Here is a 26,957-nt window from a genome sequence, read left to right on the forward strand (position 1 = left end):
GCTTGGTACACAGCAGGTCCTTAATGAAGAGTCTAGTGACTGAATCAGTTATTTTACTTTTCAACTCTATAGTTTCTAGCTGGGTCTTTTAAAATAATTTCTATCTATTTTTATTTGTAGTTGACAAGACATTGTCATAATACATTCCTTTTCATCTTTAAATATGAAAAGAAGATCTCCTTTGCTTCTTTGAATATATTTTTAATGACTGCTTTAAATTCTTTGTTAAATTGGCTATCTGGACCCTCCAGATAATTTCTTTCTATCTTTTTTGTCTATGAATAGAAACTTCCTGCTTTCCCCCCATGTCTCACAATTATTTTGTTAAAAACTTAACATTTTAGGTAACTTATTGTTTTAATTTTGGATATTAATGGGCTTACCCCTGTAACTTCTTTTTTGTTTGCATGTTTAGTGACTTGGCAGGACTATTTTAATGAGTTCATTTGTCTCATAACTTGGCAAATGCAAAGTTGCTCCTTAGAATTGGTAGTGGGACCATGCACACAATCACCCTGGGGTGATAGTGATTTTTACATGCTCTTTATCTTTTCTTCCTGATCTCTTCATTAAACCCTCTGCCCTGTGCATTGGTATCACACCCAGCTGTTACTCTTCTCTAATTACTAGCTAATTGCTGTATTGCTTTTGACAATGCCCTGGGGCATAAATTGCACCACAGTCTAAACCAATTAAATGTAGGAGCCTTTGCAGAGGTAATTTTGAGCTGTCTTGGGGTATGATCTATTCCCAGGGCTGCTCTTCTTAGTTGCCTATTCCCTGGCTCTCTCTGGCAAACTAGTTGGCCTGCAGATTTTATTGTTTCTCTCTCTCAGGGAGCTACCAGCCTCCTCTTACTTGCTTACTACTCAAGCATCCATTGTTTTCAAGATCTCTTTTAGAGTTGAATTTCTCCATATTCTATTCCAAATAAAGTCAGTTCTGGGGAGAGCTTCAGAGTTCTCTGTTCTTACAGGTGCCTCTCCTTCTGGGCAAAATCTCTTAGCCACTGTTTCAGAACTGAGGATACAGATGGTGGCCTTCACTCAGAGTCACTCTCCTGGTTTATGGGCAGAGCTCTGGGAGGGGGCTGTGGCTTCTGTTATTTTCAGCCCACCTACCCTGGAATGAAACTCCCATCATATGTGTGAGCTGGGGTAAGGCCAACTTGGGAATCCCATTTATCTCCAATCTCTTGGCAACGTGCAACACAGAATTCAGTCTCTGCAATTTAGAGCAAAGCAAAATAAAAAAATCCTGCAGGGTACAGTGATACACTCCTATAATGCCAAAGGGTTAGGAGGCAGAGGCAGGAGGATTGCAAGTTCAAAGCCATTCTTTGCAACTTGGTTTAGGGCTCCTCTTAGTGAGACCCTGTCTCAAAATAAAATATACTAAGGAGCTGGGGATGTGGCCCAGTAGTTAAGCGCCCTGTGTTCAATCCCTAGTACCAAGACAAAAAAAAAAAAAAAAAAAAAAATCCTGGCAAACTGCCCGCCTCCCCGCCCCGGGGAAATACTATATCCCTTTACTGGATCTTGGGGGAAAGGGCTCCACTCACCTGAGTGGAATTTCTCATGGTAAGGGCAGTGGGCAGCAAATCAAGGCTTAAGTACCATTCACCATTGCTACTTTACCAAGATTTAGTAGATTCTTTTGAATAAATGTTTCTTCATTGGCTTCAGATAATTCCGAGAACTCTAAATTATTCCTTAAACATTTTCACTAGTTATAGTTGTTTCATTGAGCAGTGTATCCATGGAACTTCTTACACTGCCAATTTGCTGAAGATGCATTTAAAGGCATTACTTTTGTCATCAAGTTGCTCACCATCCACTCACCTTAAGCAGATTATAAAATTATACTTAATATTAGTGTGATAAATACTATGAAAGAGTTAAGCACAATGCAACATGGGAACACCTAGGAGAATCTCCTAATCCAGTCCTTAAGAGAATAAGCTTTCTAAAGTAGAACTGAGTTCTGAAAAGAGGGAAACTATTAAGGATATGGAGATGAGATAGGAAGGATGCTGTAGAAATACAGAAAAAGCAAGTACAAAGACACACCAAAAAAATTAGAGAACATATTAGGAGGTTCCATCACTGGGGGAAGGGAGGCAAGAAAAAGAAGTTGGCAGTGTTTGGAACAATAGATAAGAGATCTCAAAGCCTGGACCTGTACCGGTAAATTTTCTCCCTGGATGTCTGTCTGCTAAGTGTGAGTCTTTTCAGTGAAGGATGATTCACTATCCTAAGACAGAGAATGCTGAAGAGATTTAGAGACCTATCTCCCTTGGAGCCATTTATTTACATTCCAGAATAATTAAAAAAAAAAAAAAAAAGAAAGAAAGATAAAGGCCTTCCCTTCCTCTTCCTCCCCAGAGAAAATTTGTTTACATTTCATAGCAATTTTCTCTACAGGTATTGGCAGGTGTCCCAGCCACAACATACAAACTCCAAGTCTCATAGTTGCAGTGTTCCTCTCCTGTACTGAAAAACCCTACTGCATATCCAGGTGAATATGTGGCCATCATCATGTAGCCCATGGGAACTGGCATTAATATGTTATGTGAATAATAAACGGCCTGTTTGCTGGTGTTTCTATCAGTACATATACATACATATAAATCACAAACTCCTCACAGTTTTGCAATTTGGGCCTTAATGTCAACTACACAAGCATTCAAACTCCCACCTGAAAATAATCAATAGCTACTAAATTTTAAAAATCATTGTTTCTCCTGTTAAGGAAAGTAATCATCCTTCCTATAAAGCATCACAAAGAAAGAAGAATGAATTATGTAAGAAGTAATGTCCTCTGGCACTTAGTCCCCAAGGACAATGACTATTTTATATTCATTAGACTATTCTCCTTGAGGGAATGCTAAATATAGAAATAACATCATCATAGTTTTGTTTTGAAAGATTAATTTGGCAACAATGAGATGTGGCAGGGATGGGGCAGATAAGGGGGGGAGGTAGAGGAAAACCAGGCCAAAACTGATGAGGTAGTGTGGAGAAGTGACAAATTATAAAGAACATACAGAAACAGAACCCAAAAGACTGTCACTGACTGAATATTTTGATGAAATTAAGGAAATTATTGTTATAGTTTTAGATGTTATATTGTGGTTGTCCAAAAAGAATAGGTTTTTTTAGAGATTCATATTGAATTATTTCCAAATAAAATTATATGATTTCTCTGGATTTCACTCAAAATCATGGTGGCAGGGGAGGGATGTGTGGAGGTATACGTGAAAAAAAGATCCTGCCTGAGTTAGTAATTGTAGAAGTTGGTACTGTGGGTGACACTGTGATGAGATACCAGATGTCTCAGGAATGACATATTTACTTTCCCGGCTATGTTATGTAGCAGATGGTCTTCAGCTGTTAGTTCTCTGGGAATTGCTAAGCTGAGGAAAGGTCACATCTCCTTCCGGGGGGGAAGCCTGAATCCAATGACTGGTTTGACCAGTGTAAAGGCCAGACCCTCCCAGTAGCTTGAGACAACTCTTGAGGACCAACTCCAGAGCTTCCCAAGTGGCTGGTGAAGGCAGCTACTGGGACTGTGTGTCAGCTTCCTGCCTCTCTCTCTGCCTGTTTCTAATCTTTTCTCTTTCACATGTGCTTATCCCAAAAGCATTCCCCCCAAAAATCACCTGCAGTTTTATGTCAGAGTCTACTTCTGAGGGAACCTAAATTGGAGAATTTTTGGCATTATTCCCTTTACTTTTGTGTACGTTCAAGTTCCCACAACGAAAATTTAAGCCAGGTAAAGGACTGTGCCAAACTGGATTTGGTGGGTGAGGCAGTAGTGACAATTGACCTCTACAGTTCTGGTTTCTGAGACTGAGTGGTGCCATTCATTGAGCAGGGGATGCAGGATGAGGAGCCATTTGGAAGATAGATAAGGGGTTAGTTGTTCTTTTAAAAAATATGGAACACTTCATGAATTTGTATATCATCCTTGTGCTAGTCTTCTCTGTATCATTTCAGTTTTAATCTATGTGCTGCTTAAGTAAGCACCAGGAGTTAGCTTTAGACAGGACAAATGTGAGGCACCTGAAGAAAGCAGTCTGGGCTGATGATACAGATTGTCAAGCTACAGATAGGTCAGAAAAGGAAATAGTGGTTTAAAACATCTTTTTTTTTTTCATTTTTCTTTTTGGAACCAGGGATTGAACTTAGGGCCTGGTACATGTTAGGCAAGTGCTCTTAACACTGACCTACATTCCCAGTTCAGTTTATGATGGCTTAAATGACCAATATAAATTTTATTTAGCCTTGAACTGTAGTTGCACAATTACAGTTAAATGTTCAAGTACCTCATAGAATGGCAATTAACCACTCTCGATGACCGGAACCACATTCCACAATATTTACTTATTATTATTGTTTTTGCAGTACTGGGGAGTGAACCCAAGGGCACTCTAGCACAGAGCTACTCCCCCCAGCCTTTTTTTTTTTTTTAATTTTGAGACTAGGTCTTACTAAGTCAACCTTGGACTTTGGATCCTCCTGCCTCAGCCTCCTGAGTAGCTAGGGTTAGAGGTGTTCGCCATAGTACCTGGCTACAATATTTATTATATCTTGCATTTTCTCAGCCCTAATCACTGAATAAATGAATTCCACTAGAAAAGATAGAAAATAATCCTGTTTTGCCCATTCTGTTCTCTGGTCATAATTATCTAGTCCTCATGTCACACATTAAATCCTCTTTTACCTTCGATTATGTTAATTATTCTTGTATAAGCAGAGTGGAAGGCTTTTGGAAAAAAAAAAGATGAATCAGATGGAAACCTGTGTTTCAAAGAAACTAAGTTTAATAGGGGAGATAAGACAACCATAAATTATCATACAGTTAAAAAAAAAAGAGGTGAGAGAATGAAAGATGTAGTGATAAGTAAGTTCATAAAGGTGACAAATGTTTGCCATTCAGGAGGCTCTAAGAAGCAGCATGGACTGATGCAAAGCACCTATTCAGGCCGTGCTATCTCCTAATTTTCTCTTGTAAGACTCTATTAGGCTTCCCTGTAAATATTCTACAGGAAATTAGGAGTTTATAACGGTTTATGCCACAGCTCATGTAGTATACCTATAAAAGATTTTTGTCATAGCATTATATGTAAAGCCATGTTTTAAAAATCCATCCCAAAGAGCAAATAATATTATCCCAAAATATCTGTAAAGGAATCCTGCATAATATAGTGCTTTTTAACGTCTTAATATTTCAAAGATCTCTAAAGATAGAACCGACTTTATAGAATCCTAGTCTACTTGTCAGGCTACATATGTAACAGTTCTCAGCTTTTTAAAAGACATGACCATTTTGATGAACATTACAGGTCCCACCCAGCCTGTTCTCTGTGGAGAACTGTCCATCTGTAATGATTTAAGCAAACACAGGACCAAAAGAACTATAGCACTCTCCTTAAATGATACCTGTCTAAATACATGCTATAGATCTGTTTTCATTAGCAAAGAGCATTTGAAATACCTCAACCACAATTATTTATTTATTTAATTTAATTTTTTTTTTTTTTTTTTTTTTTTAATGGTGCTGGGGATTGAACTCAGGGCCTTGTGCCTGGAAGGCAAGCAAGCTATCAACTTAGCTATATCCCCAGCCCTCAACCACGATTTTTAAAAACGGTCCTCATTTTCTATGAAATTCTATTTGAAAAACCACAATTACGTTTCCTGAAAGAAGCAGCTTAAAATATAAAATATGGTGAGCTATGGATTAGCAGAGGTGAGGATACTTTTTCTAAACAACATTAGGCTTTTTCACTTTATAATTAACAGTGGACTCAACATACCAAAACTATAGAGATTAAATTTAAGGCCCCAACTTTTTGTATGCTATAAATTCACCTAACCTTTAGCACAAAAGACCCTCAATAACTGACGCGCAGCAAAATTAAAAAACCAAGCAAAAAAAACAACCCAACAAAAAAACTCACCCCCTGGGGCAGCTACAGTTCCATACATTTATTTATTAGTCATATCTCAAAGTGCTTTATTTAAAATGAATTGAGTGTTCATGGACATTAAAGGGGGTATATTTAAACAACTCTATTTCAGATTATATGAGGACTAACTTAAAGTACAGTTCTAGCCATAGTAGAGTTAACTAAGGCCTAGAGTATTCAGAGACCTCAGAAATTTTCCTATTCAAAGGATAGATTCACATCCCAAAGCTTCCGCCTGGGAATTCGGGACGTAACTGTCAAAGGCAAGGTTGAGGGAAGGGCTCTCTCGGGTCACCGAAGACAAAGGCGGGCCGCTGCGCCCCCTCCCCGCCCGCAGATCCTCGCACATGCGCTCGCACACGTAGGCGGGAGCCGCTGGCGCAGCCGCGCCCAGCACACGCGGCCGCCGCGTGTGGACCGGAGCCCTGGGGCCCAGGGGCCGCGGCCCGGGCGGGGGCCCACGACGGGGTGTTGCGCCCGAGCACGTACCGGGGCGTGGCCGGCAGGGCGGAGGGCGGGGCTTGCGGAAGTTTCTCCGGGCGGCTAGCGTTTCGCATCCTCATCATGTAGTAGTACCGGCGGCGCCGGGAGCAGGAGCGAGCCGCGTTCCTTCCGCGTGCTTGGTGTTTTCCTCGCCGAGGTTCAGGCCACAGCCGCTCTCAGGCACCTGCCTTTCTCTCCGTCCCAGAATGGAGCCGAGAAGGAAATTAAAATAGTACACGGAGATCGGGTGTCTGGCACCATCCTGGATAAAAACCATCAATTAAAGGTAAGAATAAACATTATGTCCAAACCTCTGGAAGGTGTGAACACAACAAACTCCAGAAGGCGATGATAGTAAGGTTGTGGTCAAGTGTAGCTTGTATCCGACAGGAAATTATGTCGAATTAGATTCTACACATTGCTTTAAACGCGAAATAATATGGATAACAGGTTCAGCGCTTTTTAAAGGGAAGAAATGAGCAAAGAGGTTAGTGGCAAACTTAAAACACCCCAATAAGGTTTTTCTTCTTTACATTTTCCTTGGCTCCCGCTAGCAACATGTATGCAAAGGTTTTATCTAATCAAATTATAAAGTTAAAAAAAATATTTCGTATTCTTTGTAACTTGTTTTTGACATTGCTACATTAAAATTCTTACCTTTTAGAATGTTCGTTTCTGCAAAGCTGGTAACTAAATTTATCTTTCAAACCTCTTGGAGGTTTACATGAGGAAATCAAGATTGGAAGGGTTTTGAGGTTATACAAGCGTAAATGAAAATGAACATGTCTGTTATGCCATTAAGTCCACAGCCTTTTATAGTTCAAATGCTTTCCCACACACTACACCTTGTTTACCAGTGAGTTAATAATGTCTCTATAATCTGGAATCTGAATCTTTAGTTCAGACCCCAAACCCACTAAATAACTCTTTGAAATAATTTTATTTTACATATGTCATGCCACTCCTTTTAGGACATCCCTCAATGTCCTGGGTGACCTCAATTCCAAGTGACAAATGGCCTTCAGTTTTATACACTCCCTTTATTTTCTCCCATTTACTATTTGAACAGTTGAAAATGGGGGACAAGGATTTGTTCTACTGGAGTGACTAGTACTTTCTGCATGGTGGTTAGCACCATGGGCTTTGGAATCACTGATGGCCTGCTCAGCAGCTTTGAACATTGGGCCAACTTTCCCAAGACTTTCAAATGTACAAAGTGAGATACAAGTACTAATTCATAGGGATTTGTGAAGAGTGTGAGATAACAAGCACAATGCTTAGCACAAAGTCTAGTGTATTCAACAGATGTTAGAGTCATTTTAATCTATGAGCACTGTACCTGGCAGTGGTAGGCTTGCTCAGTAACTAGTTTCAGTTCTACACTTAACAGTAACAGATGAACAAAATATGCTAATCCCTTCTGCCACACTTTCCTCAGGATGAAAGTAATACTAAAGTCATTCATTCATTCATTGCACCAGAAAAGAGATAGGAAGCATAGACATATAGGGAGGAGAGAGGAATATAAGGATAAAATGACAGTTGGGTTATACTCTTTGGATGAAGGCATTATAAAGGAATTCCTGATGGGATACAATGCTGGGAAGGAAGTGCTAGTTGTGTTTACATATTTCTAAGCACTCCAGGTGACTTTTTTTCTGAGTAACTGAGCACTTGGTACTTTTCTTCTAGCTCACCTGTTCTTTAACTAGGCTTTCCCTCCTAAATCATTGTCCTCACAGGTCATTTTCCCAGACTTCTGGCCTGTTGTGTAGTAATCCCATTTATTTACATTTGAAAATTATGAACTTCTAGTTTTCAGCTGAAACTAATTTTCTTAATCAATAAGCATAATTCTAAAATTTTGTGATCTGGGAATATTAAGCAACTACTTTATTCTAAAGTGTCACCTCTGGTAATATTTGTTACTAAATGAGAAGTACGTTGGGTCATAGTATTTGGGGTGAATTATACCTATGTCCCCAAGGTTCTGGATTTAATATCAGTATTGTGAACTTTTGTTCCTAAATTTTCATGTAGTTGTTGTCCCATTCTAAGAACAGCTATTTGAGAGATCTATAGCTAGTTCATCTTGTTCAGGATACATACCTCAAGATAAAGAACCTAGGGCTCTGGCACAGCCCATGTAATTTATCAATATAAATAAATTTGGGGGACTAAGTGTATAGCTCAATGGTAGAGACTTGTTTTGTATTTGTGCCTGGGTTCAATCCCCAGCAACACACACATGTGTGCACTTTCTGTTACCTTTAGGTGCAGAGATTAACAGTGATTTTTGTCTCTTATTTTCATATCTTTCTATACTTATGTTTTTTTTTTTTAAAAGAAACTGTAAAAGAAATAGCTGTTTTATACAAGAAAAGCATAGCAGAAAGAAAGCTATTTATAATGTTTGTTGTATGTTTAACATTATATTCAGAAGCCCTAACCTAAATCTTTGGTCTACATTTATTACTTTTATGGCTTGAGCAAATCATTCATCATTTGCGGTCTAAACTTTTTCATCTGTTAATGGGAATAGATTAGAAATCTTTAGAGGAACCACTAACCTTTATAATAGTGTATGATTACAATGTCCATGATTTGCTTCACTCATTTCATTTATACTAAAAATATTAAAATTTTGTGTTTTACATTTTAATAGGCTCATAAATTTACAAACGGCAGGTTTCTTTTCTAAAAACATACTCTTTACAATGTAATACTATGGTTATTAGTTAACATGACATTTAGGGACACAGCATACATTAAGATAATGGCAATGAGATAAATGCAGAAGCGTACAATGTAATTTTCATAAAGTACTTAAATTGTTAGGAAACAATTTCATGAGCTGGAGATGATGCAAATACTATTTAAACATAAAAGCTAATCAAAGGGGGCCTGGTCCACAGAAGATGTTTATTTGATATAACAAAACAATACAGTTAGTGTTAGACCCAACCACAAAGAGCAAAGGAATGAAAAATTTATACAATGTACATAGAAAAAAACAAGATGTTTACTACAACAACTATATATTCCTAAAATAATGCTTCTAAATTACTCAATCATTGAAATCTATATGAAAAAAGAAGGATGTTAATAGCGACAAAGTGCATAAAACCAAACATCATATTTTGAGCAAATTAACATACTAGGCAATTTTACTAACAATGCATGATTTTTTTGTTTGTTTACAGTCTGCTCAAAATCTTTATACCAACAGAGTGGGTAGAACATTTAAGTTTAATATCAATTACACAATATTAGCATAAACTTCCACAACTACATAGGGTATTGTTTTCTTTTGAGCTGGGAAAGTAACTACAGAAACATCAGATGATTTCTCTGAACTGAGAATTTTATCCAAATAAATGCCACATACCTTCCAGATATATGCATATCTTTCTATATCATGTAAATGGCTTTACCCATTTAAATAATAAACCATACAGTATTTAAGAATCATTATTATAAGATTAACAATGTCAAGTTCCAGGTTTAACAATTTTATAGGCCAAAAAAAATTTCTTCTTAAAAACTAGTTTTATAAATGCAGGATATATTGCATGAGAAACTGCTGGTACTTTTTAAGAAAATATATTGTGCAATTGTGGCTACCATGTACTGCTGGCAAAGCATTATTGTTTATGTAAAATGTGAAAAATGAGTAAAAATGTTTCAGCTGTTTGTGATCATGATGAAAGGTTACTGCCTTCTTAAAAAAATTATATTGGCATCTTATTAAAAATAAATCAATAAGGGACAAACTCCCTAGCCAAAAATAAATAAATAAAAAGGTGCATTTTTAAATGATGCTACTACAATGCAATGGTTCAAACACCAAAGATGTGTGAAAATGTGCCGTCTGTGATCTAGCATTAGAGAACATATTAAAAAAGCATTAATGTAAATTAAGTAGAAAGGGGATCAAAATTGAACTATCTGAGTTTGTGCAGTATTGTAGCCAGGCTTCTAAAATTAGATATAGAAAATATAAATAGACTGCTTTAGGTAATGAGCCACCAGTGTCCAAAAAATTTAAAAAAAAAAAAAAGAAAAAAGAAAAAGAAACAAAAAGGAATGAAATCATGAAAAAGCTCAGTTAACTTGATCCAAAGCTCTGAGTAATTCTTCACCCTGCAGTAGGTTTCTGCTGCCTTGTATAGGAGCGTTAACTTCACAATCATAACTGGTCAGCTGTGGTAATCCACTCTCATCCATTGATTGCCCCAGCAGTCTACATGCTAAATCTAAAAAAGAAAGAAATACACAAGTATTCATTAAATTTATTAAACTTCCACTATGCATTAGGTTTTGGGGAAAACAAAACAAACTTCTGGATGGGTTTTTAGTCTTTTGGCCAAAACCACAGCAATGTAAACAAATAAATGCAGTCAAGTATTATTGGTGCTAGATCAGAAATTTTTTTTTAAATATTTATTTTTTAGTTGTAATTGGACACAATACCCTCATTTTATTTATTTTTATGTGGTGCCAAGGATTGAACCTAGGACCCTGCACATGCCAGACAAGCACTCCACCGCTGAGCCACAACCCCAGTCCCACATCAGAAATATTTACGGGAGACAATGAGGGCATAGAAAAGTGATAAATCAGTTTGGTAAAAGAATTCATAAGCTTCTTCTTCTATCAATATTGATAGCACATAAAGCTAGATACATCAGAAAGAATTACTACAGAGTGAAAGTTCCATCTTGATGTATCTACCCTAAATACAGTCAGTAGAATAAATGCTATTACACTTTACTTTTTCCATCTTGCTAAGGAATCTAAATCACTCTCACTTAGAGTAAAGCTCCTGGTAAAAAAAATTTCATTTATTATAATTGTCCTTGTGATGTTTGAGGGCAAAACAAACTAACCAGAGGGTATTAAAATAATTGTCTTTTGCTCCATTCCATTCTGTTCACTAGATTTGCATCCTTTTACACGTTTCCAAGAAAGTGATGTAGTAGTTGCACGATCATCTGGTTGCTGTAATAGTGTGCCCTAAAAAGAGTAAGTTGTTTCAAGTTTATTATGTTGAAATTTTTTTTTTTTTTACAATTAGACTTTGAAATGCATTTAAGTTTAATAGCAATATATAGGCAGGTTTCTTAAATACTGCCCTATATTATTTTTATTCTTTCTCCTAATAATAACTATGGTAAAGCCATTTGCTATTCATTATTACACAGTGGTTTTACTAATAAGGGAGAATAACACAAAGAAAATGAGATCAGAGGTGATATCTAGAGTGGAGAAATATGAGAACTTCATTTCTTACTCAGAATGTATCTGTATTGTTTAGAATTTTTACTCCAATAATGCATTCATTAACTGTATTTTTAAAAATTAGTGTGTATCAAATAAGAAAGCCCAATGTATCACTTCTTAAATTGCCTATATATAACTTGAAAGTAGCACATTAGCTAGAATATAAAAGCAACATGTTACTCTCACACTTACAATTCCTACTGCTTGAAAAAGTGAACCATCATGTTCCATTTTTCGCTTTCTCTGAGCATTCTGCAAAGCTAATATCTTTGGATTTAATTCTTCCTCAGGAACTGTATTTCTGGAAAAGAAAATGTTCTAGATAAAATATCTATCAAGCTCTTTTAAACAAAATGCATAATATGCCCTAGTTGCCAACATTAAGGAATATAATGTTGTGTACATAATGGAACTTTCCTGACTGCTAACATTTATCACTTTAAAAGCAAAAGTTAGGGATGTAACCCAGGGCCTTGTGCATAATACAAGATCACTGAGCTATACCCCTCACTCAGAAGCTCACTTTTTACAACAGAAAATTTTCCAAACCGTATGTAACCATATTTTATTTCTTAAAAAAAGAAAATTGGAGGAGGGGTGCCACACTGGGAATTGAACCCAGAGCCTCACACATTAGGCAAGTGCTTACCAACTGGACTACATCCCCAGCTCTTTTTTTAATATTTTATTTACATTTTAGTTTTCGGCAGAGACAATATCTTTGTTTGTATGTGGTGCTAAGGATCAAACCCGGGCCGCAACCATGCCAGGGGAGCTTGCTACCGCTTGAGCCACATCCCCAGCTCTTATAACCCTATTTTATAAAGTAGAACCAAACAAAACTCAGTTGACATTATTGTAGATAAAAGAGTTAGAAACTAGCCTTTTTTCCACTTAATTAAGAATACACCAATATTCTCAGGATTACTGTAATGTAAGATTGATTTCACACTTGTCTAGTGTTTCAGTTATTAAAATATTTCATATTCATTACTTCATTTTAAACTTGCTCCAGTTCTAAGGTATGTATAACAGGTATTGTCATACCCATTTTATAATTAAGAAACCTGAAGCCTTTTAGGTAACTTGGTCAGAGTCCCACTGTTAATTAGTTGCACAAATGGAAGTACACTCCAGGTCTCTAGATCCACTCTTTCCTCCATTGGCCTTCTCATTATTGTTGATTTTGCCCTTAGTATTGATTTGGTTATCAAACCAGTGCTACCTGTATGTAAAACTAATATTAAGTGGTGAAGAATTGTAATAAAGAGCCAAATATGTGGGTTACATTTATTTTGGCTTTTTTAGAACCCCTCCCTCTCATAATATATATCATAATGGCTCCTTGGTCTGTCCAGATAGTTGAGAATGCGGATAGGTAAGCAATATCACTCTAACTCCCTTTCTATATGTATTTTGTTCTGTTAAAAATTGTATAAAATCTCTAGTCTATAGACAGGCAGGTTTTAAAACTCTTATGAATATATTGTATTCATGAAACATAACAGTCATCATGTAAGTACTTAGTAGTAGTACTTTTAGTAATTTATCTTTAATTCTCACTCTAAAACTACGAATATTCTGGTTTAGTATAGCACTTTGATTTTGTAAATAATTACCTAACAAGGAGGGAGAAAAAAGCCTCCATATAAACTTGAAAGTTACAAGTGTACCCATGATTTTGGAGCTAATGTTATAGAACTAAGTGATCAGATATTAGATTTTTTTAATGTTTACTTTATTTTTAAAAAATATTTATTTTTTAGGTGTAGATGGACACAACATAATGCCTTTATTTTTATGTGGTGCTGGGGATGGAACCCGGGTCCCACCTGTGCGAGACGAGCGCTCTACCACTGAGCCACAATCCCAGCCCATACTTTATTTATTTTTATGTGGTGTTGAGGATTGAATCCAGTGCCTCACATGTTCGAGGCAAGAGCTCTGCCACTTGAACTATAACCCCAACCCCTAGATTTGGTTTTGACAACTAAAAATCCAAGGAATAGTTGATCAGAAAATTGAATATCCCATCTTCTATAGCTGATAGTATGCAGTAAACAACAGGTTATTATCATTTATATTATTATATCCATTTTATCACTCCAGCAAGCAAGAACTATCTGTCAGAAACTGAGCTAAGTATTACTATCGCTCAAATGCCCAAGACACTGACATTGCCCTAGTGGAGCTCAGGGTTGGAAGTCAGTCATTGGTATAGTAATTTGTAAACTATTTGTGAATTTAAATCTAAAGCCCCCAGATTTTTTTCCTGGCATTGTAGGTCAAGGTAGGATGCAGGACAGGGTAAGAAGGGCATACACTCTGGTTATGGTAGTTCTTTCCTATTGCTGTTGACAGCTGGTTCAGTCTAGACATAGTAAAGCAATCACTTTTCTTCTCTATACTGACTACCTAAAACCTCTTTCCTCTAATTATAGCTTTGAATTTAAAACATGTCGGGGCTGGAGATGTGGCTCAAGCAGTAGCACACTCGCCTGGCATGCGTGTGGCCCGGGTTCGAGCCTCAGCACCACATACAAAACAAAGATGTTGTGTCCGCTGAGAACTAAAAAATAAATATTAAAATTCCCTCTCCTCTCTCTCTCTTTAAAAAAAAAAAAAAATTTAAAACGTCAAATCCAATTACAAATTACATAGAGAAAAATTTTTGGTACTGGGGATTGAACCCAGGGGTGCTTTACCACTGAGCCATATCCCTAGCCCATTTTATTGTGAGACACAGTCTCTCTTAGTTGCTTGGGGCCTCCCTAAGTTGCTAAGGCTAGGCTTGAACTTGCAATACTCCCACTCTTGAATGGCTGGGATTACAGGTGTGCATCACCACACCTAGCTATAACTTAAAAATTGGATTATAGTCACATATTTGCTCAAACATTGCTTCATTCCATAGAAGCAATGCTAAAGTCACTGTAGGATTCTTGGTACAGGCCTCCCACCCCGCCTTAAAAAAAAAAAAAAATTTAACCTATAATATAGCTAATGTTGTACAAATATCCAATGAAAAGTAAGAACAACTTTTATTCAATACTAACCCAGAGCCTCATATATGCCATGCAAGTGCTCTGTTTACAAATCATGTAACATCACACATTTATAATATAATAAAAGAAATATAACTTTAATATAACAGAAGAACTATAACTTCAATGTTACATATAAATACCTTTGACTCAAAGTGACAGATACCACATTAGGGCTTCTTGGATGAGATTTTTCTGTCTGTTCTATGACTCCTTTTCCTGCTCTGTTTGGTGAGGCGGTTCGACTTTGAGTATCATTATATGATGATGTTGTGGCACTAGTAGTTTCTTTAGGTGCATTGGTGGGAGTCGAAGATGTAATCAGTATTTTAATGTCTTCCATATCATCTTTTATCACTGTTTTTAATTCATCAGTGGTGGCAGTGGTGGTATTAATAGTAGGTTCTTGAATTTGAGTCTGCTGGAATACTGAAATTGTGCTCACACTTTGAGGGCTTGAAGAACTGCTTTCTAATGGTGACAGCTGATCGAAGGAACGTAACTGGAAATCATCATCCATTGGGATATAGGGGGCCAACATCTCCAAGTCTAAATCAGTGTCCTTTAAAACAACAAATATGTGAATTTTTACAATGGTCATACCTTGTAAAAGAAAAATAAGTTTAGTCACTTTAGACTACAAATTAATTAAACTCATTACAAAATAAACAAATCCATATACCTGAGTTGAAAATGGATTCTTTGCTTCTGTGTCTTCAGCAAAAAGTTTCTCTACCAATTCCAACTTGAATACATTGACCATATCACTATCCACGTCAAAACAGTATTCACTGGGACTGTTAGGCTGTAAAAGGAATTAAATGTGTTTATGTTTCCCTGAAGAAGCCTCCATCTGTTATGCTAGCCTACAATTTCCACCTCAGACCTCCGAAAACACATAGATTGTAAAAAGTTACATGCTTGAGCTTGTACTGGAACGAATTTTGCCAATACACGTATTCCACACTATGACATCATTTGTAAAATTAAGATTAAAAGATGCACTCATCTATTATTCTAAAGAATAAAGCATACCTAACCCATAATGGTAGCTAATTGGCCAATTAAACAGATGATGTGTTCACTAGAACCTGCCTCTGTACAGAGAAGGCACACTCCTGTGGTGATCTACTTAAAAATCTTACAACTACTTTATTTTTTTTTAATTTTTTAAAATATTTTTATTTTTTAGTTATCGGCGGACACAACATTTTTGTTTGTATGTGGTGCTGAGGATCGAACCCGGGCCGCACGCATGCCAGGTGAGCGCGCTACCGCTTGAGCCACATCCCCAGCCCCTACAGCTACTTTAAGGGGTGAAGACAGAAACAAATTCTTTTACCTGCATACACCTTAATGGATATATTACCATTTTTTAAGTTCTAGGCAAGAATTTTAACCAAAAACCATAGTTGTGCATTGTAAGTATAAAATTTTACTTTCCCCCATTATAGCATTTTTTTTATTAGTTCATTTTTGTCAAAGACAAAATAATCAAACATTTTTTGTGGTACTCAACTAAGCAATCAGAGCAAAGGATATATTTTCCAAAAGACTGAGATTTCACATCTCCTACTCTTAGAATGCCAATTTTGATTAATAAGTATTTGTTGTAGGATTATTTACCACTTATTGACTTATTTGTGCCTCACATACCATTCAGATCAAAGTTGCCCTACTCCTGATCATAGTTTTAGTAAGTGGAGGTTCTTTTATTGAGTTTTAGGACTATTAATATCAAGAAATCAGATTGAAAATCACTAAATATATAATCTGTAAGACTTTGTATTTTCATGCTATACTTATCCAGAATTACAAAATAGTGATAGGGCACAGAACTTGTAAAACTCTTTCCCATTTAAACTCTGCTAAGCTTTTTGCCACTGGAGAGTTTTCTAGTTCAAAGAGGTGACAGGTATAGGCTAGAGCTACCTGGAGTACACATAAGTAGTTGTATTCTCTGTGGATATGTAAACAACCTAAGTTTTACATTCAGGTTTATACGAAGCCAGTTCTTTCTCATATTCCTGTCTCTGAGCCTAAAACGTGTTGAATTCTACATTAGGCTGATAGCTTATAAATAATTTTAGAGTGTTAAGATTAACACATAAGAGGCTGGGGATATAGTTCAGTTGGTAGAGTGCTTGCCTCACATGTACAAGGTTCTAATCCTCAGTACCACATTAAAAACAAACAAACAAAAAAAACTGCTTCTCCCCCAAAAGATTAATATATAAAGTGACATGTCCAAATTATAAGTGTAAATCAAATTAAAAAATATATACCTGAATTTTAAAATCTGAAAGTTATTCTTATCATGGCACCTACCTCAGGTGAACTCTGTCTAGTGCTTCCATCAGAAGGACTGGCTGGTTGATCTTGAATCTGGGGCATGGTAAAAGAAAGTTCCAGTGACTCTGGATTTGGCTCTAATTTTAATGCAACTTCTTGATTGAGTGCTGGGTCAGCACTACTTCGAAGTGGCTTTGGAGTTTCAGAGGCAGGTAATGGAGACATGGCCAGATTTATATTTTGTAATTTTTCACTGGATGAGGGGAACATTACATCATTATACAGTGGAACTTCTTCAAGTTGTTGGTCTTCAGTTTCTGTGTCTGAAGGGGGGAAAAAATGAGTCAACCTAAAGAATATAAAAATTTTAACCCATAGAAGGTTGTTCCTTTTTACAAGATTTGTGTAATTCACTTGGGTGACAATATGTAAACCATGTTTTTCTTAATTGGAAAGGTTACAGATATGGTATAATCATAAGTCTTGACTTATCTTTTTAGTCTACTACTGGCACCTTCTGCTAATCTATATAGGATAGACCTGCATTTCCAACCTTTCTATACATTGAATTTTAACCTGGTTTGAAATTACAATAATCTAGTTCCCATTTTCAGTGTTTACTCTTATGGTATGACTTCTTATTTATCCTTTAATTCAACTACATTGACTGCAATATGGCTCTACTAAATAGTGCAGAAAATCTGACAGCAGTATATAGAAATAGAGTAGCTAGAGAAAATTAAAACAGAAAGAAAAAATACCTTAAGGACATTTAGGAGCAAAATTCTCCAAAATACTTAAAAGCAGGAATGCAAAGAAATCATAAGAGTAAAAATATTTCAGTGAATAATTTCAAGAAGACTATTAAAAACAAAACATAAGCAGTATCCAAATGACGACTAACAAAAAATGTCAGAGTAAAGTACAGTTGAAATGGAGCGTATAGCAACAAACATAGTTTATAAACTAACTACTCACCATTGCTGCCAAAATCTAAAGATATGATTGTGTCTCCAGCAGCTGGGGCTAGCAAAGTTAAAGCATCAGGTTCCTTCTTAAGTTTATCAAAGAGGCTACTTGTATCCTCTGATTCAACTTTGGTGAAGAGCTGAGTCATTTTCATATCTGAAGACTCAACTGGTTTGAGAACACATTCGGTTTGTTGAAGGGAGAAAATCAAGTCGTGCTGAATAATACCACTGTCAAAAAAAGAGATTAGTAATTCTTAAATGATTAAATGATAACTTGAAACAATAAGGGTGACACAATACTTTTATTTATTTTTATTGTGGTGCTAAGGATCGAACCCAGTGCTTCACATATGCTAGGCAAGTACTGTACCACTGAGTTACAACCCCAGTTCACAAGAATTCTTTTTTTTTAAGATATTTTTTTAGTTGTTGATGGACCTTTATTTTATTTATTTGTATGTGGTGCTGAGAATAGAACCTAGTGCCTATAGGCAAGCGCGCTATGCGCTCTACAACTGAGCCACAACCCCAGCCCCCACAAGAATTCTTTGACACAAAATTGAAAGAAACACTGAAGGATAGTGTCACAAGTGGAAAAAATAAAAACAAATAACCAAAATCTTCCTAAGAGGAAGATCAGAGATTTTGGAGGAAGAGCTCAATCTATGGAAGCAAGGCAGTATGATAACAAGAAATGATGCCATGCAAGTAAACAGGAGTTTATCTTGGGAGTAATAAAGGGATCTTTAAAAAAAAATTGTAAAGATGTATTACTCCAAAATTCACTATTAAAAGTCTATCCTTTATGGTACATCAATAGAGCCCAAGCCCCCTTTGAGTTTGGTCCTTTCCAATTCCTGAATTACTGTTTGCTCAAATAATAAACTATTTAAAATCTTTAAAAAAGAACAGTGAGAAAATGATATCTACATAGCAAGCTCAGTCAGGTAGATGAACTAGAATGTTGTGATAATATGGAAAACAGACTAAATGGGGTAGATTCTACTGGCATAAAGCAAATACAAGATTAATTTAAGATGTCCATATAGTTACGAACTAATGAACTAAGAGAGGGGTTCAAGAATATAACAAAAGCCACATGTCACTTTATAGCCTTTTATAGCAGCCTCACCCAGACTTTCATATAGTCTTTGTTAAAATCTTTTCAGGTATTATCTTACCTACATGGATGGAATTAGGAGAAATGAGACTTCTCCAAGGTCACAGATCTAATGAGTGGCAGAGCTATGACATAAGACCAGTATTCTCCCTACACAAATAACAGCTGCCTTGAGCTGTATGTGTAGATAGTATATGCCTAGAGTTGAAAGACTAAAGCAAACTAATCCATAGATCAAGTATTTTTTTTTCAAGGTCTTATTAAAAAATAGGAGTCAAAGTGTGGATAGACAACTACTGATAGTATTCAGTGGAATCACTGTGAACTATTTGACATGAAAATCATAAATCTATAGAAAAGTGAAAATAAAATTAATATTTACAATTTCCTCTTCCTATAAAAAGTGCCCAAAGGGGCTAGGGTTGTAGCTCAGTGGTACAGCACTTGCCTAGCACATGTGAGGCAGTGGGTTCAATTCTCAGCACTACATATAAAAAAATAAAAAATAATGAAAGTCCATTGACAACAACAGCAACAACAACAAAAAACTATTTTTTTAAAAAGAGTGTCCCAAAACTTAACTACTTGGTCTCCCCAAAATGTTTCTTTGCCAGCTTACCTTACAACATAATTTACACATACAATGCATTGTGGTTGAGAGTTCTTGGTGTTATATATAACAGTTGCTTGAGTTTCTACCCAGACATATCCACCTCTTTTGGCAAGCATCCTATACTGTCCTGTGGTGACTTGTCCTTTAGTAAACACTAGGAATGAAAAAGAAAAAGAATGATACAGAGGAAATAGCTTTGAATTTTCAATCAAATGAACAGATGTTGAATGTAGATCACCGTTTTAGAAAAGGGGAGAAATGTTTACTTTAGTGGTATCAGTTGTTAACTATTTAAATTGAAGGAGAAAGCCCCAGGATAGCTGAAAACATGCCTCCCCTCCCGTCAATCTTTACTATAAATAAAACAAAAAGCCAAGAGAGAACAGTGGCTGAAATTACTTTGATTTATGTTGAAAGTGTCAGACTAGAGAATGATCACTGCTTGATATTACAAGAAAGCAGTACTACCATTTCCTTAAATTCCTGCACTAATTTCTAGACAATCAGACTTCAAAAAACTGCACTTAGCATATCTGAATATAAACTGATGCCATAATGTAGGCTTTTGGCAATTCATGCAATGTAAAATTAACTTATTTGGAAAAAAGCAGTGAATAAGGGGCTGGAGTTGTGGCTCAGCGGTAGAGCGCTTGCCTTGCATATATGAGGCACTGGGTTCCATCCTCAGCACCACATAAATAAAGATCTATTAAAAAAAAAAAAGAAAGAAAGCAGTGAATAAATCATATTGATGCTATTATGAGTATTCAGGCCCTGAATGCAGATGGACTTGGGCTCTGTAATTCAAGGCTAATCACACTTTTTAAGTGACTTTTGGGCCTTCCTAATCACATTGGGAAGTCATGTTTAGATATAGATTAAATAGGCAGGTGAGAAATTCCAAAGTTTAACTTAAGTTTGGATCTTAAATAACATTCATTTGAATAAAATTAAGAATCATCTTATTATCAAGAGTACTTATTATCACATGTACATGATGTTGAACACCTTCACATTCATTGAATAAGTATTTTCTGAATGCCTTCGGTATGCCAATCACTGATCCAATTATTTAAGTATGGATTCTGAAAAGGATGCTGTTAAATATTCTATAATATCTGGTTGTTTTAAAAGTCTTTGTGGGGCTGGGGTTATGGCTCAGCATTAGAGCACTAGCCTCAAATGTGCAAGGCCCTGGGTTTGATCCTCAGCACCACATAAAAATAAATAAAAGTTTTTTTTTTAAAAAGTCTTTGTATTTAAAATGCTAAATGTTTTATATATTACTAAATGATTCTTTTATTGGTATTCATTGTAATAAATCTCAAAGATTTAATGACCAAAATCCTTATGAAGAGGTATGTTAACAATTTAGTCTAGAAAGACCAGAAAATTAGATGTATAGACAGAGAAGATTAAATAATTAGAATATGCATGAGTTTCCCCTTTATTGTACTTACTATCGTGATGAGTTTTGGTCAGATGATCAGAGTCCAAAGCATGATAATATTCATAAATTGAGCGGCCCAAAAGTTCCTCTGGCTCATATCCCATCAATTCAGTAATTCTGTTAGTAAAAAATGTAAGTTAACAACAACAAAAAAGAACAAGGACTAATTAAAAATTATTTTTTGCTTCTCCAAAGTAACTGATGTTCATTAGCCTTATGGACAAGTGAGTTTTCAATAGTAAAGACTGCCCATTGCTTAAAATAAATTTATATCTCACCTTTAGAAATCCTATGGTTATTGGGCTGGGGTTGTGGCTCAGCTGTAGAGTGCTTGCCTAGCATGTGCAAGGTGCTGGGTTTGATCCTCAGCACCACATAAAAATAAATGAAGTAAAGGTATTGTGTAAAACTACAACTAAAAAATAAGTATATAAAAAAGAAAGAAATCCTACAGTTATTAAGTACAACATCATGCATTTCTGTAAGTCCTCTATTTGACCATTAGTTATTCCCTTCACCCAAACTTGTTACCTATTTTCATCACATTTTATTGTACCCACATTGCAAAGTATACATATATAGATATGAAATACTGCTAAATGATAAAATTTATAAAGGTAGTCGCTGACATTTATCTACAGAGTACCTACACTAAATGGGAAGTGAAGGAACAGATATTAAGAAGGCTTTAGAAGATGCTTTATTATTTAGTTTCTAAAATTAGTTATATGAACTTTTAGGAATAATTTCAGATGAAACAATGATATCAAATTGAAAATGGGTGGAAAACTAATCTAGTTATTCCATCTGGTTTCCTAGAAATTCCTTTAGAATAAAGATTAGATTTTATTCTCTGTATCCAGTTTGGAACACTTCATGAGAACCCACGTTATGAGAAAGAGAAGGCTGTGCTCTTATTAACACCATATTAAACAGAAATATTCTCTTCCAAAGCCTTTCTGGGACCAAAACATGTTTAGATTTCTCAGCCTTGATTTCAAAGGACTTTTTTACTGAGGAGCAAACAAAAATTCTATATTACACTGTGTCCAAAAACACCTAATTACAGAAAGGACACAGGCAATACAACTTTGTTATTAAGGTATAAAACTAATACTGCTCTAAGGCAAGACCTGCTATAATAGCTTGTTCAAAAGTAAATAGAGGGGCTGGGGATGTGGCTCAAGCGTAGCACACGCCTGGCGTGCGTGCGGCCCGGGTTCGATCCTCAGCACCACATACAAACAAAGATGTTGTGTACGCCAAAAACTGAAAAATAAATATTGAAATTCTCTCTTTCCTCCCTCCCTCCCTCTCTAAAAAAAAAAAAAGTAAATAGAAACCTTATTTATCAAAACCAAAGCAAACACGTGTTATTGGAGAAAAGTCAAAACAAATTTTTAAATAAACCAGCTAATTGTTGGAAGAAGGCATTTTATCTAAAGTTATTTTAATATGTGTTGTAAGAATAATTTCAAACTTAAACATTACTTTAACAACAGTTAATAATGGAGTATGCCTTCTCTGTAATGTCTGGAAATACAAGCAATTTATGATGAGTTTCTATAGGTATTTTTTAAATAAAACAAGCATGTTAAATTTAAAACATGAACAATCCCAATACTTTTCAGTTTGTATTTTGCTTTGGTCAAACTTGGTGTATTTGTTCATCACCCATCAGTTATCTTGGAGGGTGTTTATTCTATATGAATATTGTTTCATGTTTGTACGGAAAATTGTAGCTAAACATTTCATTGTCCCCAGTCTGCAAAAGAAGCACAATTCTATTGCTTTGTCTTGCTTATAGTCATTACATCATTACTTTTACATTAAAAAAAAAAAAGAAAGAAAGAAAAAGAAAAACCTTAATTATTCACAAAGATATTCCCAAACACATCAACACTAGGTGGCAGCATTACAAAAACAAATACTGTCCTTAAACTATTTATTTGTGGATCATATCCAGGACCTTTGATATACTAACCAGTGTTCTACCACTGCGCTATAACCCCAAACCTAAAAACAGTTTTAATTGCTCTTATGTATATTACACATTTAAATAAAATTCTCATGGAATTTAAATACTTTTTCACGATGCAAATCTATATACCTTTGCTCCTGGCATTGTTCTAAGTATGACTTATCTTCTGGTGCACTTATCATACAACTTGTGAAACAAGATTAAATGCAATGATGTGTATCTGTTCTAGGAATCAGAGGAACTACCTCTATCATGAGGAGAAATGGTCAGGGTGAGGGACAGCTTCTTGTGAGAGAGTTTGTATAAAAGAGAGTCAAAGAGAAGGCAAAGCCACTTTAGGAAGAAGGTACAGTACAAGCAAAGGAAAATGCTTAACAAGGTGTACATGTAGGTGTGGTTGGTTAGTGGGAGCAAGTGAAAAGAGATGATGCTGGAGAAGGCGGCAAGAGGATCACTTTGATAAGAGTCATGTATATTATTTAAAGGAAGTTTTTATTTAATCAGATGTTAGTACTTCTCAATCTGAGGTATGTTTACTACTAAGGGATGTCAAGAAGTCAAAATATAAACAGTTGATAGTTTTCCTTGAAGGTCAACTTTATTCATATAGGAAGAAACAAGATAAATTTAATTTTATAGGGGAGGAAAGATCTAGAAAGTTTGATCAAAAAGTATTTTTAATGGATAGGGGAAACCTGTGAACTAAAGCAGTTGCTCTACAAATTCACTCTAGGATTTGTTCATATTTATTTCTATTTTGTGGCATGAACATAGTAGACGTTCAAATAAATGTACTGAGTAATTACAAGTGGATTACTTTAATGTGTTAGATTTTTCTTAAAATTGGACAAATATTTTTCCATGTCTTGGCTCAAGGGTTACAGTTGCTGGAAAGAGCTTTGACCAGAAAACAATCATTTCCCTCTCTTAGATCTTTAGGCTAGATGCTTTGGTCTTAATTTCTCTGTCATGATCATCATGCTAATTTTCTGAAAGACCCAGAGATAAATGCCGCTCCTTTCTCATTTTTACTCCATTTCTTTCCCTTCTCCTCAGCTACCCCTATACTTCAAGTTAAAAAAAAATTCCTCAAAAGTAGGGTGGACATCACTATTCCATCATATATTCGTATTAACACTGCCAATAAACACCATGAAATAGTTTTTTAGCTTTTGTATTTTCATTTTCTTAAAGTTGGATAGCTATGGTGAGGTATTCCCTATTCGTACTTGACACTCAACAAACTCCTTTAGTCCTCACAGCAGCTTTTTGAGGTATGACCCTTATTTTTATAGATAAGGAATCTGAGTCTTACAACAGCTAAGTACCGGAGCTATAAGCCAGGTCTGAATGCAAGATTATGTGATTTCAAAGCAAGTGCTTTATCAACATTTCTTTGTCCAAAGGATGGGCGATTTTTGTCTACTTGTATTAAGTGCTTAAAGTTGGTTTTCTCATAAGATCTTCAAGTTAATCCCATAAAGTAGGTGTTATTAAAGATTAAGAAATTAATGTTCAAAGAAAAGAATTAGTTTGTTTAAGATCCTTTTGATATAGGCACCAGAGAATTTAGTAATCTGGCTACAGAATCAGTTTTTAACACTGTTATATAACCTTAAGTAAATAATGGGACAAGTAATAAAACCATAAAATAAATGTTATGACAGTTGTGTACAAGAACAGTATAGTTTCTTCTTAAATGCCGAAGGAAAGATGTAGAAAGTGAGAATGTGTTAGAAAGTGCAAAAATTTTTTTTTAGTGCAGAATGGGAAAGGGCAAAGGCATTAGTCATTAAAACATCCTATGGGTGGTACGTTAACAATGATGGACATTATAGGAAGAAAAGAATTGTTTTTATTTTTTTATGTTGTGTGAGAACAACAGTGGTACAGTTCAGTAACAAAAACATTTACAATACAGAGAAATTGCTAGCCAGACAGAAATATCAAGTTGGCAATTACAAAGAAGTAGTTACAGAAATAAATTTGGGAAATGGGGATAGAAAGCACAAGCAGGATTGATGGTTCTTGAAAAAGATGTAAGATGAGGCCTATCTAGTCTATAACCACAAGTTATCTTCCTTAAAACATGCTACTTTGACATTTATTTTCTCTGTTTAAATAATAAGAGTCCTTAAAGAAAATGACATCATCAAATAATTTTTGAATAGCACCTGGTAAGGTGTACATAGTAGGTTCCAGGATATATCATTCCATTAATCTTACTGAAAACACATAATATGCCATTGAGTCTTCAGTGAATATTTAAAAAACCTTAGACAAGTTAAAAATATCAAGTAATATTTTATGTCTAATTTACCTTTCATCACAATAAGAAAATTTCATATCCAGACTGTGTCGACTGAGAAAAGTCTTGCTGTCTAAAGGAATTTCAATATTTGATGGATGAGGAATGGGTTCACAAATCAATACCAGGCATGTCATTGGTGGTTTCTTGTATCCACACTGAGATTGGTTACTGTTGGTATCATATACATGAATATGGCCTGTACAGTGAAGTACCTGGGTAGGAAGAAGAAAAATAGAACATTTTTTTTTTTCTAAGTTGTAATGCTAGAGAGAATAAAAACACAGAGATAAATAGCTGAGTCTGACATGGTAAATAAGCTTTAATTAAATTTACTGTCATTAGTGGATTAAATGTATTTTTTGAAAATTAATAAAGCATGTTCCCCATGACATATTTCCTAAGTACCCTACATTACTCTCATAATAATGATAGTAATACCCTGTATAAGCCTGGTGTTTGTTTCTTCATTTAATCTGATTATTGTGGTTGCTGGCTGCTTCTGCCTTGATGACTGTGTTTCAACACTGAGCAAAGAAGCGATACAATGAGTAGAAAATTAATCTCTATCAGGATTCTAACACTGACTATTTACCAAGCCAACTGATCCAGTTAGCTTGGTACACAAATCTTAAAACACATAATTTAGTCTGTGCCTCAAGTTGTAAAATTACATTGTTTTAGGTTTTTGAGAATTATACACTCATTATTTGAAAATGCAAATAGTAAATTCAAGGAATAACTATAAATTTTCCCTCACAACTGTGAAGCTGTTTTAATTCTAGCAATGTCTAGATGTATGAATTTATTTATAAATCAAGCACATAATCGGTCCTAAGTCAAAAAAATGATTTACCTTCCATGTTGCAGACTTTATGTTCATAGTTCTTCCCCGGCTAGTCAGGGTACACTTCATTCTGAGAAAAAAGCTTCGCTGTGTGTTTTGTTCTTTACCCTTTTTCACAGGGCCTAATGAAAACATGAAATAAAGTTTTAAAACATAACAAAACATATGCATTTGTTACAATAAAAGTGAGACTCAGCATGAACATATTCATAGCCTTCCCACTCTAACATATGCGTAGAGAACTGACAGGCTCCGCTCAGTACGAGTATTTATAATACTTAAGTGATTCCCTCACTTGGCAGGAGGACGGCATATTGGGATAATAGGTAATCATTCAAGCCAGTAAATTTGGTCAAATTACAAGGAAACAGGAAAATGATATGAGTTTGCCCTATCAACATATATGCTATCAGTGCTAAGCATGCTCAAAAAAAGAACCTCAGCAAACTCTTCATATAACCAAATGTGATAGCTCAATAAGTAACAATGTATTTATAGAACTTTTAAAACAAGTTTTTTTAATGGCAAAAAAGCATTTTTACATATATTATTTTATTCTTAAATTATCCTGGAAAGCAGGCAAGAAATTAT

The 26,957-nt window shown here is 35.4% G+C and overlaps 1 protein-coding gene and 1 pseudogene across 2 annotated transcripts in view; both read right to left on the bottom strand.

Annotated features, from left to right (window-relative positions):
- Nucleotides 1-3,932: 3,932 nt before the first annotated feature.
- LOC143396015 (U6 spliceosomal RNA) lies at nt 3,933-4,028 on the bottom strand (annotated as a pseudogene).
- A 5,332-nt stretch (nt 4,029-9,360) lies between these two features.
- Hif1a (hypoxia inducible factor 1 subunit alpha) overlaps nt 9,361-26,957 on the bottom strand; it is a 45,533-nt gene continuing 27,936 nt past the window's right edge. For both annotated transcript variants that reach the window (XM_076850393.2, XM_076850392.2), the window contains exons 5-15: nt 26,376-26,488; nt 25,532-25,734; nt 21,241-21,347; nt 19,787-19,934; nt 18,055-18,275; nt 17,113-17,399; nt 15,467-15,589; nt 14,928-15,346; nt 11,933-12,041; nt 11,347-11,473; nt 9,361-10,713 (exon numbers count right to left, since the gene is read on the bottom strand). In XM_076850393.2, the coding sequence (XP_076706508.1) occupies nt 10,562-10,713; nt 11,347-11,473; nt 11,933-12,041; nt 14,928-15,346; nt 15,467-15,589; nt 17,113-17,399; nt 18,055-18,275; nt 19,787-19,934; nt 21,241-21,347; nt 25,532-25,734; nt 26,376-26,488 (2,009 nt within the window). In that variant the 3' untranslated portion in view covers nt 9,361-10,561. The remainder of the gene's footprint in view (nt 10,714-11,346; nt 11,474-11,932; nt 12,042-14,927; nt 15,347-15,466; nt 15,590-17,112; nt 17,400-18,054; nt 18,276-19,786; nt 19,935-21,240; nt 21,348-25,531; nt 25,735-26,375; nt 26,489-26,957) is intronic.

This window comes from Callospermophilus lateralis, chromosome 3 (assembly GCF_048772815.1).
Source record: "Callospermophilus lateralis isolate mCalLat2 chromosome 3, mCalLat2.hap1, whole genome shotgun sequence".
NCBI lineage: Eukaryota > Metazoa > Chordata > Mammalia > Rodentia > Sciuridae > Callospermophilus > Callospermophilus lateralis.